This window comes from Grampus griseus, assembly GCF_964374135.1.
Source record: "Grampus griseus genome assembly, chromosome: 19".
Lineage (NCBI taxonomy): Eukaryota > Metazoa > Chordata > Mammalia > Artiodactyla > Delphinidae > Grampus > Grampus griseus.
In genome coordinates this window covers 31246140-31258752 of record NC_139013.1, presented here as the reverse complement: position 1 = coordinate 31258752, position 12613 = coordinate 31246140, and the positions used below count along the sequence as shown (strand labels likewise).

The window sequence follows — 12613 nt, the reverse complement described above, 5'->3', positions numbered from 1 at the left end:
AAAAGACACAGAGACCCAGAGAGAAGCTGAACCGCAGAGACGGCAGAATGCCTGGCACAGAAAACAGGAGTTCCTGTTCCTGAGTGGGGAGGACCCCCAAGGCATCCTTAGAGACACTCCCATCACTTCAAGCCCTGTTTCCTGTGTGTCCCTGTGACATACCCCACCCGAGGAGTCATGAGCATGTCCTGTTCCTCCAAGACACTGGCTCAGGTGGGGCTCTTCCATTGACCGTTGAGTTGTCTTGGGAAGGCGGCTGCCTCTTCTGGCACCACACCCCCCCACCGGCTGGTCAAGGCGGGCTGGTGACTCCGGAGGCCTCCCGCCTGCCCCAGACCAGAGGAGGGGGCTGAACGGCTCCAGACAGCCCCAGTGCTGCCCTGCGCTCCCCCACTCTTCCCCACCCCAGTTGTTTCTGGATATTCCATGTCCCTGCGTGGGAGGCCCAGGCAAATTCTTTCTGTGTTTATGAATGGCCGTAAATCTGTGACATCCCTCCGCAGCTGACCAGTCCCGTAAGAGTTTTCCGGAGCCCTTAGGCAAGAGGGCCCCTGCGTGGGGTTGGGGGGTGTCTCTCTGCTCCATCTGGAGCAGCCCCCCCTTCCTATACTCCCACCTTCCCAGAGGATCCCCTCCTCTCTCATGTCCTAACCCCTGCGGCTGGATCCCAATCGACAGCTGGGACTTTCCAAAAGCTCCACTAGGCCTATTCCCAGAATCTCCGCCTCTCCAGGCCACCCATCAGGGATCTTGAATACTGGGTGAGGTGAGGAGAAGGTTTCTTGGAGCCCCAAAAGCAGAGGAAAGAGCCCTGGACCACCACACTGGAATTCTCCCTGAACCCAATTACCGCGTTGTTAATAGAAGTTGAGAATATGTGCCTCGCTCTCTTTTATGTGGATTAATTTATTTAATCCTCACAAAAACGCTTTGAGATGGGTACTACTGTTTTCCCCATTTTACAGAGAAGGAAACAGGCACCAGGAGTTTAGAATGCTTGCCAAGGTCCACAGCTGTAAGTGACAGAGCCAGGATTCAAACCTAAGTAGTTTGAGCCCAAAATCTCGGCCTTCTAGGCTTCCCTGGTGGCGCAGTTGTTGAGAGTCCGCCTGCCGATGCAGGGGACGCGGGTTTGTGCCCCGGTCCGGGAAGATCCCACATGCCGCGGAGCGGCTGGGCCCGTGAGCCATGGCCGCTGAGCCTGCGCGTCCGGAGCCTGTGCTCCGCAGCGGGAGAGGCCGCAGCAGTGAGAGGCCCGCGTACCGCAAAAAAAAAAAAAAAAAAAAAAAAAATCTCGGCCTTCAACTCATACATTCTACTGCCTCTCACAGTCCCTGGGCACGATCCCACCTCTGAGCTTTTGGTCATGCTGTTCCCTCCTTCTGGAATGCTTCCTCCCTTCTCCACCTGGCAAAACGTACCCTTCCGTGCCCACACAAGTGCTTTCCCTGGTACATTCCCTCTCCTCCTCTCTCCCCCACTAGACAGAATTGCACGGCATCCTCCTCTGGGCCACCAGGCTGCCACTTCTTTCCACCATGGGGTGGACACGCCACAAGGTCTTTGCCCAGTCGTGACGTCACTCCCCACTGAGCCACGAACATTTCCAGGGAGGGTGTGGGCTTTGTCCATCTTGATGTCGCCAGCCTCGCACACAACAGACCTCTCCAAGAGTTGTTCAGTGTTCCAGACAGGGCTGGCCTCAGCCTCCGACTTTCTGCGGGACTTTGGATAAATCACTGCCCTTCTCTGGTCTCTCTCAGGAGTGAGATTTTTCTCTGTTCCTCAGCTGCTGAACGCCCCATCTCTCCCTGGCAGAGAAATCACCTGGGGACCTTTTCTCCACACTCTATGGGAGAGAAACCAGGAGCTGCTAGTTGGGTCAGCCCGAGGTTCTGGGATCTCAGGCTGGACTTGTCCCAGAGGAAAGTCTGAGTCACCTTCCTGTCTACGGATGGTGCCTGGTTGCTTTCTCTTGGATGATGAAGGTCCAGGAAATGTCCAGACCCCTCCATCCAAACCCCCACTCCTCTTGTCCAGGCCCGAGGAGAAGGGTCATCCAGTTACAGCACCCCACTGATAATAATAACTATTACTAGGTATCATACAACACCGCCCCCCATTCATTCTCAGTGCTGTGCATTCCCAAGCCTGGGAGGCAGAGCACTGGGATGGTTAGGACAACAGGCTGGGGTCGGGCCAGAGCTCCAGCTCCAGGGCTTCCACACCTTCTGAGCCTCAGTTCCCCCAACTGTAAAATGGGTCAAGTGCCTTTCCTCAATGGGTCGGAGCTATGAAGAAAATATGCGTGAGCCGTACAGTGCCTGGCACGTAGCTACGGCTCAACGCCTGGCTTAGGCCACTGTATGGATCAGAAGATCTGTGAGCAACCTGGGGGCACCTCCCTGCCCCCGGCACCCTGTACATAATAAATATCCAAAAGAGCGAAGGAAATGTCCCCTTTTCTGCTCTGCCCTGGTGGCTGTGTGCCTTTGGGCACTCTGCTTTTCCTCTCTGGGCCCAGCTTATTTGGGGGTTGACGTGAAGCTGTCTAGGCTTACACTTGAATATCAACACCCAAGGGAGTGGTAGGTCACATTAGGGACCGTGCGGTCGGCAGAGTCCGCCTCGTATGATTTCTGTCTCCAATGCTAACTAGCTGTGTAACACAGGGTACTTCCTTGACCTCCCTAAGTCTCAGTTTCCTTATCTGTAAAATGCGTAAAATGTGTCCAGTTTCTCCCTTCCCCTCAGTGTTGTTTTGAAACTTCAGTGCATGAAGACTGCTTGGCACAGACCCGGAACATTGTAAATGCTCAATTAATTAAAGATGATTTGAGGGAAAGGAGGAAGTGGTGGGGACCAGGGAAGGATGGTTGTAAATCACGAGTTGTGGGAACCTAGAAAGGCAGCAACAAATTCCAGCTGGTGAGGCGTAGAGAGGAGCTCCTTGGGGAAGATGAACCTGGAGGCCCAGAGAGGGAAGGTGACCTACCCAATGCTACACAGCTGTTGTGGCAGTACTGGAAGGGGGCTCAGTAGATTTGGTCCCAGTTTGGGCTGGGAGGCAGCGATGACCCCCGGGGAAGGCGGGTGCTGTTTTCTAGTGTGTACTTGGGAAGCTGTGATTTCCTCTCTTCCTTCTGAGAACCAAGGGCTGTTAAACAAATCTTGGTCTAAGCTCTATTTCGCTCAGTGAATTTGTTTAAAATAATATCTCTGAGTGGAAACAGTTCATCCCTGACGATTTCACCCTCCAACTTGAGGAACACTCCCCAGACTGTGAGGCAAGACGGGGTTCTAGAGCTCTCTGGGCCTCAGTTTCCCCTTCTGTAAAATGACCAGATTCTATAGGCATTCGTGTACTCTTGCAAACAACCACCAAGATATATTGTTAAATGCTGGGGTCAGGGGGGGAACGGAGCAGAGTGTAAAGGAAACCACAGCATCGGGAGGGGAAGGAGAGGAAATACCTATATGTATCTGCTTGTATGTGCAAAGATGTCCCGGAGGGCTGCATGAGGAACTGGGAACAGGGGTTGCCTCTGGGGAAGAAAACTGGGGTCAGGGATGAGAGGAAAGTGTTTCACTGCTTATTCTTTTGTACCTTTTGAAAGTCAAATTATGTAAATGTAATGCCTGTTAAAAAAATGTTTAAATATGCAATGTGAAAAAAAAATTAAGTTTTGGAAGTCAGCGTTTCGGGATTTTTAAAAATTATGTAACAGAGGGCTTCCCTGGTGGCGCAGCGGTTGAGAATCCGCCTGCTAATGCAGGGGACACGGGTTCGAGCTGTGGTCTGGGAAGATCCCACGTGCCGCGGAGCGACTGGGCTCGTGAGCCACAACTACTGAGCCTGCGCATCTGGAGCCTGTGCTCCGCAACAAGAGAGGCTGTGACAGTGAGAGGCCCCCACACCGTGATGAAGAGTGGCCCCCGCTCGCCGCAACTAGTGAAAGCCCTCGCACAGAAACGAAGACCCTACACAGCCAAATATAAATAAATAAAATTTTTAAAAAATTATATAACAGTGACTGCAGTTTTTATTTCCTTTTCACATGCTAAGCTTTGAAGAAGAAAATCCCTAGTGGCAGGCTCTCTGGCCAGAGACTTCCTGATACCAGCGACAGGAGGAAGCAGGAGAACAAAGAGGAAAAAAGGATATGGTTCCAAAATTCAAACCTTACTTTGAAAGGTACAAAATGGAAAGTGAAATCCTTCCTTTTCCCTCCCCAGACATAACCTCTGATAATAGCTTTTTGTGATTCATTGTGGGGAGGAGGGGGACCTAAAAAAATAAAAATAAAAGGAGGGAAAAGAAAACAGACATTGTGAAAGGCAAGTTTCCATTTAATTTAACCCTTAAGTCTGTTTCTACATGTGATTTTGTCCTGTTTCTCTGGGCACCGGGGTGGGCCCCACTCTTCTTGGCCAAGAATGCAAGTCGGGAGGCTTCCCAGAAGCAGCATTCCTGTCTTCTCCAAGTTAGGCAGTGACATCCCTAGCTGGCTCCTGGGGAGAGGGAGACCACCCAGAGCCTGCCTGGTCTGAGGATCTGACCCTGGCAAATAACCTCACACCCAGCCATGTCCACCATGGTCATCTGTCCGCAGAACAACAAGCATCACCCCAACCAGACTGAGAAAGGTGGTAAAGGTTTCCAGAGCACAGATGCCTTTTCCTAACATCTCCACCATAAAAATCATACATGCTCTTGGTAAGAAATTCCAAGAGCACAGAGAATGGAACCTCTTTTCTCATTTCCTCTCCCCAGAGGGAGCTGAGTTACCTTGGCCCAGAGTGGTCTGTAGGTCAGCCCTGGGAGGCAGTGAGGGTAATGATGCCCATTCTACAGATGAGGAAACTGAGGCTTGGAAAGAAGGAGAGACTATTGAGGACACAGCTGAAAGGTGGCGAGGTTGGGATTTGAACTTGGCTCTCCTGCCCCCAAGTCTTCAAATTTCCACAAGCTTCCAATGGTGTAAGCGCTAAATGGCTCCATCCCGAGTTTATAGTGCTTCTTTGCCCCATCTCTTGTCACGCATACACACAAAACACATTCACACACAGCACACACACATGACTAACTCAGCCACACAAAAATGCCCCAGATACATATACATACACTGGCCCGGTGGGGTGCCCACACTCCCTTAGACACACAGCCATCTCTAAACCAGCATACACATTCACACATTTAATCATACATGTGCACACCTCAGACACATATACATCCTCACTCCCAGAGACACACGCTTCTACACACCCACAGACACAGACACTAGGACATGCCCTGTTGCCACCCAACTCCCCTCATACCCTCTGTCAGAGCCTCCCCCTCAGAGAGGCCACAGTCCCCTTCTCAGCTGAGCTGTCCACAGAAGTTCTGCCCTCTCTGCCCAGCTGAATTCCAGCTGCTGTCTTCTAGACCACATTTTGTGCCAGCGGATGTCACTTGTCCCCAGCCACAGCTGGGCCCCCCACCTCCCCACCCTTCCCCTCTGGCCAAGATTCCAAGGCAGCAGAATTCTAAGGCTCCTGTTCTCCGCTTGCAGCCCCGGTGCCTCATGGAATTTTGGTGAAGAACCTCGCGGTTCACCACTCCCACCTCCTGAGGTTTACATGCACACATATCTTGAAGGGGACCTCGGCTGGGAGATAAAAACCCCAACCCTAGGTGGAAGCCCAGCCCTAACCCTCACTCCAACCCCGGTGATCTTCATCTTCTCCAGCTGCTCCATTTGTAGAATGTTTCCAAATCCCTTGCCTCAGTTTCCCCCAATAGTCCTCATGCAATAAGGAAGAACCTTTGTATTCGAAGTTAATCACCAAAGGGATGTTGCCTATAAGCTTAAAGTATACACAATGGCCCACCTCTGGGAACCCTGCCTCCCAGAAAATGAGTGGTAAGCTGAAGTACCTTTGTTTAGCTCGCAGGAACCATCCTGACCAGGCCCACCTGTGAATGACTGCAGGTAGGGAGAAATTACCACCACCCCTCCAGAGTCTGGCTGGAACCAGGGCTTTACCCCTTCCCCTTTTGTATAAAAGAAGCCTGAGTTCTAACTTGAGGAAGATGGTTCTTTGGGACACTAGGCCACAACTTCTCCATCTGCTGGCTTTCCAAATAAAGTCATTATCCCTTCCCCCAACAGCTCATCTCTTAATTTATTGGCCTGTCATGTGGTGAGCAGTATGATGAGCTCAGGCTCAGTAACACGCAAGAGGATGGAAACATGTACGTTCAGTCTGACTCGAAGCTCTCCCATAAATGTGGCTTCTTAACGCACCAGAGCCTGGGATGAACCTCATGAAAACGCCCTCCTACTCCCACACCTACTTGGGGTCCTCAGGGCTGGGGCAGAGTGGGCACTCAGCCAGGAGGCTGAGTAGGAAGGTGGAGAGAGGAAGGTTCCTCTCTTCTGCAGCCTGACGTTAACTGGGAGAGACTTGTGTCCCTTGAAATGTAATTTCGAAGATTCGAGCACAAGAACTGAGATCCTTATTTGGGGTGCTAAATAAGGGGGGGTTAAACTCTGAATTTAGGATTTATTTGCTCAATTAACAAGTATTTCCAGGATGCCTACCTACAAGATGCCAGGCGCTGGGGATCAGTGGTGATTCTCAGTGGCCTGAGAATCTCACACACACACACACACACACACACACACTCACGTGTGCCATGCTGAGGGCTCTGGTGCAGACGGGGGAGCTGACCCAGGCTGGAGGCCAGCTTCCCCAGGAAGGGGTTGTCCAATAGACAGCTAAGGGCTGTAAAGATGCGGAGCCCTTCAGCAACACAAACGTTTTGTGACCGCCTGACCTAGAAAAATATTGCATCAGACTGTGTCCCATTTTTGTGGGGAGCTTGATAAACTAAGATACTTGCTCTATATCTCTGTGGAAACCTTTGGAGAACAAACGAGACATCAGTAATGCTCTTTTTTTCAGAATGAAAAGTAATTTTCAGGGCTTTTTTTCTTTTGCATTGCAAAAGGTGAATTGGGGGGACATGGCTCCCCCAGGATGTCTCTGGCTGGGGGACAGAGCACCCTGATTTTGTACTACTCAGTGATGCCCTACTGGGACTCAGTGAGTCCACCTGTCACTTTTCCAGGCCCCTGCTGGCATGTCCTCTGTTGAGGTCCAAGGACATGAGTATGTTTTCTAGGAGCTGGATGCCAGCAGGCACAGAAAAGGACTGCAGGAAACAGGCCTAGAGAAACCGAAAGCATTAGGCGTAATCGAAAGATCAGAGGGAAACTGGGAGCTATTTGAGGATGAGAGAATTTCCAAAGGAAATGCTGAAACTCTGAGTGGCTCCATGCTGGTGGGAAAGGCCTGCAGATTCTGCTCCTGTCCCTCCCCAGAATTAGGGCCCTTCTCTCCCTCCTTGGAAGTCCCAGTTTGATGGGCAAAATTGACGGCCCATCTTTTTTTTTTTTTTTAATCTTTCGGCCACGCTGCACAGTATGTGGGATCTTAGCTCCCTGACCAGAGATGGAACCCACACCCCCTGCATTGGCAGTGGGGAGTCTTAACCGCTGGACCACCAGGAAATTCCCTTGACGGCCCATCTTAACCCTCAAGGCTCCCTATTCCACCCTCGTTTCTCCTGAGACCCCTCTCCTGTTAGTCCCACGTTCAGGCCTTTGCTCATGCTGTGCCCTGACCTGGAATGCCTTCCCCTTCCTCTCAACCCCTGCAAAGCTAGACCTAATCTTTTGTGCCCACCTTCTTCAGGAAGCCTTCTCCTCCTTGGTATCTTTGGGGTTTTTTTTGTTTGTTTGGTACGCGGGCCTCTCACTGTTTGTGGCCTCTCCCGTCGCGGAGCACAGGTTCCGGACGCGCAGGCTCAGCGGCCATGGCTCACGGGCCCAGCCGCTCCGCGGCATGTAGGATCTTCCCAGACCAGGGCACGAACCCGCGTCCCCTGCATCGGCAGGCGGACTCTCAGCCACTGCGCCAGCAGGAAAGCCCCTCCTCCTCGGTATCTTTGGAGTGCTTTTCTGGTGGGGATGCCTCATTATTTGCGTAGGCTCTGATCTCTTGCTTCCTGATATTTTACAGGTGGGTCATCAAGGCCAGCACTGTCCAACAGAAGCATAACACAAGCCACATACACAAGTAAAATTTTCTACTAGCAACATCGAAAAAGAAAATAGAAACAGATGACATTCATTTTAACAATATGTTTTAACACAACATAGCCAAAGTATTATCACTTTAACATATCAATATTAAAAGTTAATAAGAAAATAGAGTTGACCCTTGAACGACATGGAGGTTAGGGGTGCTGACCTTCCCCACGGTCAAAAATCCGTGTATAGGGCTTCCCTGGTGGCGCAGTGGTTGAGAGTCCGCCTGCCGATGCAGGGGACGCGGGTTCGTGACCCGGTCCGGGAAGATCCCACATGTCGCGGAGCGGCTGGGCCCGTGAGCCATGGCAGCTGAGCCTGCGCGTCCGGAGGCTGTGTTCCACAACGGGAGAGGCCACAACAGTGAGAGGCCCGCGTACCGCAAAAAAAAAAAAAAAAAAAAAAAAAAATCCGTGTATAAATTAGTCTGCCCTCTGCACCTGAGGTTCCTCCATATCCGTGGTTCCTCCCTACCTGCGGTGCAGCATGCGTGGATGGATTCAGCCAACTGCAGACTGTGTAGTACTGTAGTACTTACTGCTGAAAAAATCCACACGTAAGGGACCCACACCGTTTGAACCCTTATTCTCTAAGGGTCATTCGTAGTTTACATCTTTATTTTCATACTTTCTTTGAAATCTAGTTTGTATGTGACACGTGATCTGTCTCAATTCAGTGTAGCCACATTTCAAATGCTCACTAGTCAGCTCCTGACTACCGTGTAAGCCAGCACAGATCTAGGCCATATTAGTCTTTGGGTCACAGGTGACAGAAGTTCACATTTAACTGGCTTAAGTGCAAAAGGGCATTGGCTCATGAAACTGAAAAGACCAGGGGCGGATGGTTTCAGGCACAACTAAATCCAAGTGTTCGAATAATATCGATGTCAATAGAGTTCTGACTTTCCGTCTTTTCCAGCTCTTCTCAAGCAGGCTCTGGATGGCACAGCAATGAGAGCCACCACCAGCCTCAGACTTTACCGCCTCAGCCAGCTGAGCCCCACACCCACTTTCTCTTCTCCAAGAGTTCCCTCTTGCCAGACTCTCATTGGACCAACTGGAATCATGTGTTCATTTCTGAACCAATCACTGTGTAGCTAGGTGAATGGAACTGACTGATTGGTCAGACCTGAGTCACAAGCCTATTTCCCCCCAACATGGTAGGAGAGTAGAGTCCACTTCACGTGACCTGCCTGGACAGAGAGTGGGGTAGGGGTTGTTTCCAATGGAAAATCAGGGGGCTGGTACCAGAAGAGCCGGGTGGGGAGCGGGAGAGGGAGAGGTGAGTGGTGGGAGTGGGAGGTGGCCAGAGCAGGGGTGGGATTGAATCAGAAGGGGCTCCCAAAGAGTAGTGGAGCATCAGGTCAAAGAGGAAAGCCATAATGTGGTCCTGCGGAAATGTTTAACATCTTTGATGACTTGCATCGCACCTGCCCATGACGACGGACGACAACCTTTGTGCTGGAGCCAGCCGGTAGGTTGGTGGACTGCAGGAATCGGGAGTGGGGAGGGGCCAGGGTGGCGGTGGGGACTCAGGGCAGCCCTGTTTAGCAATTGGTACAGCAGTACTTTACTCCGTCGACAGGGCTGTGGTCACAGGGAGGGAACCAGGGTAATAACCTGAGTTATCCCTAGACCTCAGACACCACGTCCCGCTTCACCCCTGCACTGAGTACTCAGCCCACCCTGAGAGAAAGCCCTGGGCTTGTGGAGCCCTAAGCAGAACACCAAAACGTTTTAGCCAAAAGAGGCAGAGCGGATGGGGCCTGCGAGAGGTCTGGAGGTCCCTGAGCCCCAGATGGACAAAAGGAACTGATGTGTCAATGCAGAGAGCTGGGCGTGTGAGTCTGAGCTGAAGCCTCAGGGGAAGGCAAGGGGTCATAAATGGTCTCACCTGAGGAAGCTTCCTGAGCTCCACCTGAGACGGACAGAAAACTGACTTGAAGAGCCCAGGGAATTGACCCGCCCATCCGTCCATCCATCCATTTGTCCGTTCATCCACTCATGCAGTACTTATGTATCAAGTTCCTGCTACGTGACAGGTACTGTACTATCTGCTGGGAATACCTGGTGAACAAGATGGCCACGGTTCCTGACTTCACAAGAGCACAGAGCCTAGTGGGAGAGAAACGTGATCATCAAATAAGCCAGTGAATAAGCACAGTAACTTTGCATCTGTCAGAAGGAGGCCAGATTGAAAGTGAGTGGGAGGTGGGGTGAGGGGCTATTTTCACCCTGGGGCTGACCTGGGGATGATGAAAGGAGCCAGCCCTGCATGAGCTGGGGGAAGATGGCTCTGCATGGAGGAAACAGAAAGCGAAAAGGCCCCGAGGAGGAATGTGCTTTGTGGATTGAAGGAACAGAAAGATGTGGGCAGGGAGCTGGAAGTGGGAGATGAGGCTGGAGAGGGGAGCAAAGCTGGCTCAAAGGGGGCAGTCAGGATATTACGGTTGTCGGGATGGCCCTATAGACACTACTTCTGCAAAGTCAGTTTGACAGGTGGGCACTTGCTCCACAATATTCAGCAGGTGCAAGAAATGGTACACTAGGGACAAACAGCAATGTAGGTGATGGTGTGAGACAGCACCGTCAAGCTGGGAACTGGGGAGATGGCCAAGACTGACCCCAAGGCCGTGCAGGATCTCACTTCGGTGGTGCAGACACCCCTGCAACAGATGCAAGATAAATTTCAGACCATGTCCGACCAGATCATTGGAAGAATTGATGACATGAGCAGTCGCATGGATGACCTGGAGAAAAATATCACAGACCTCATGACACAGGCTGGGGTGGAAGAGCTGGATGGTGAAAACAAGATCCCTGCCACACAGAAGAGCTGAAGGTTGCTCATCTGCACTGGAATCTGGAACAACCTTTTTACAAGCCAAGAGAAGACGATGGTCTACTACTATGTGTCGACAGGTTTTATATTATAAAGTGTGCATTCTTCTTACCATATACTATAGAGTTAATTTATAGAGTGATTTCCCTCCCGTGCCCCCCACGTTTCCTGAACACGGTAACTTCATATCTTGGACCTTGGTCACTTGTGCTATTAAACACTAATACTTTGGCAGTCCCTGGGGGGGAAAAAGGAAGAAATGGTACATTGCTTTATTTTTCTAGGCTAACATTTAAAGCATTTATTCTATTCCAGGAACTCTAAATGTTGAGCATGTATTAACTCTTCAATCTATACAACCCTTTGAGGCAGATACTATTCCTAAATTCATTTTACAGATTGGGAAACTGAGGAACAGAGGGACAGAGAGGCTAAGTAACTCCCGATGGTCACAGAACTAGCAGAAACAAGATTTCAACTCAGGTGTTTCCAGAATCCACACACTGAGATGCTCAGCCATGCTGCCTCAAGTCAAAATTGCCTCTACACCTCTTGCTTATCAGAGTGGCGTGCTACAGAGTCTCCCCCATTCCTGGGGTTCTCTTTCTAGGGTGATCAAAGGCCTTGGGGGCATGATAAAAAGTCTACAGAACTTGGAAGTGAGCTTCTGGCCTTTGGTCCATTCTGGTCACCACTGTCCACATGATCCATTCAAAATCAGGGAACTGGGCTGCCCAACTCTCCACACCAAGGGGGGATCTGAGGTCTTTGGCTCTGGCTCCAGAGGGACCAAGCAGTTCCTATCCCACCCCATCAGAGATCCACACCTGCTTCATCCGCTTCACCCCTGAGGTCCCCCCTCAGTGCATCAGGATGCCCAAACCAGGCCTTGGCAGGGATCCACTACTGGCGCCTGATGGCTTCTGTCCCTGAACCTTGGCCAAGGAAATCAGAGCCTGAGGCACAAAAGCTTGGCCTTGCCACTTGGACTGGCTTTCTGGGAAAAGCCTACCCTTTCTTTTAAGTCTCCTCCAATAATGAAAACAGAACTAAAATTAACGTCTCCAAATCCAGCGTGCCACCTTAGTTGGCAAGCCCTCATGGCTTTTGCTTTTAAAAAGAAACAATGTAAATAAAGTACCTGTCACAGTTCTAGGCTCAGAATAGTCCTAGGCTCAGAATAGTTCTCAAGAAGGAGTATTGAAAAAAAGAGTATTAAGCCAGAAAAATCAGGTTCCACTTATCATGTGTGTGACTCTGGGTAAGTTACTTTGGCCTCTCTGAGCCTCATTTTCCTCATCTGTAAATGGAGGTAATGATATTCGGTGTTGTGGTGATGTTATGAACATTAAGTGAAATAATGGATGTAAAGGAGGCATTTGCTAAAACTCAGCTTCCTGCCACTCTTTTCCCAAGCAGAGGTGGGTATGTGTGCCAAGGTCACAGGGATGCTAGGATTCCCCCTTTCAGGCCCCTGGGCTGGCTGAGCACCAGGTCCCCACAGGTACTGACTCCATTAGGGCTGAGCAGTTCCGTGCCGGGACTTCCCCAGTTGCTGGTAGACTTTCCAGGCTGAGTTCAGGGGACTTTCCTCTTCCAACCTGGACAAATGCCCAGAGTGGAAAATGAGTGAG

At 50.9% G+C, this 12613-nt stretch overlaps 1 protein-coding gene across 1 annotated transcript; it reads left to right on the top strand.

Annotated features, from left to right (window-relative positions):
* The first annotated feature begins 10734 nt into the window (after window positions 1–10734).
* Window positions 10735–11025, top strand: LOC309836968 (heat shock factor-binding protein 1-like). Its single transcript, XM_082677208.1, has one exon. The coding sequence runs from the start codon at window positions 10747–10749 to the stop codon at window positions 10975–10977; it is 231 nt and encodes a 76-aa protein (XP_082533334.1). The 5' UTR covers window positions 10735–10746; the 3' UTR covers window positions 10978–11025.
* The last annotated feature ends 1588 nt before the right edge of the window (window positions 11026–12613 follow it).

Bases quoted from the DNA above. Each gene is read 5' to 3' on its own strand.
- LOC309836968 (XM_082677208.1), top strand. From the start codon at position 10,747: ATGGCCAAGACTGACCCCAAGGCCGTGCAGGATCTCACTTCGGTGGTG.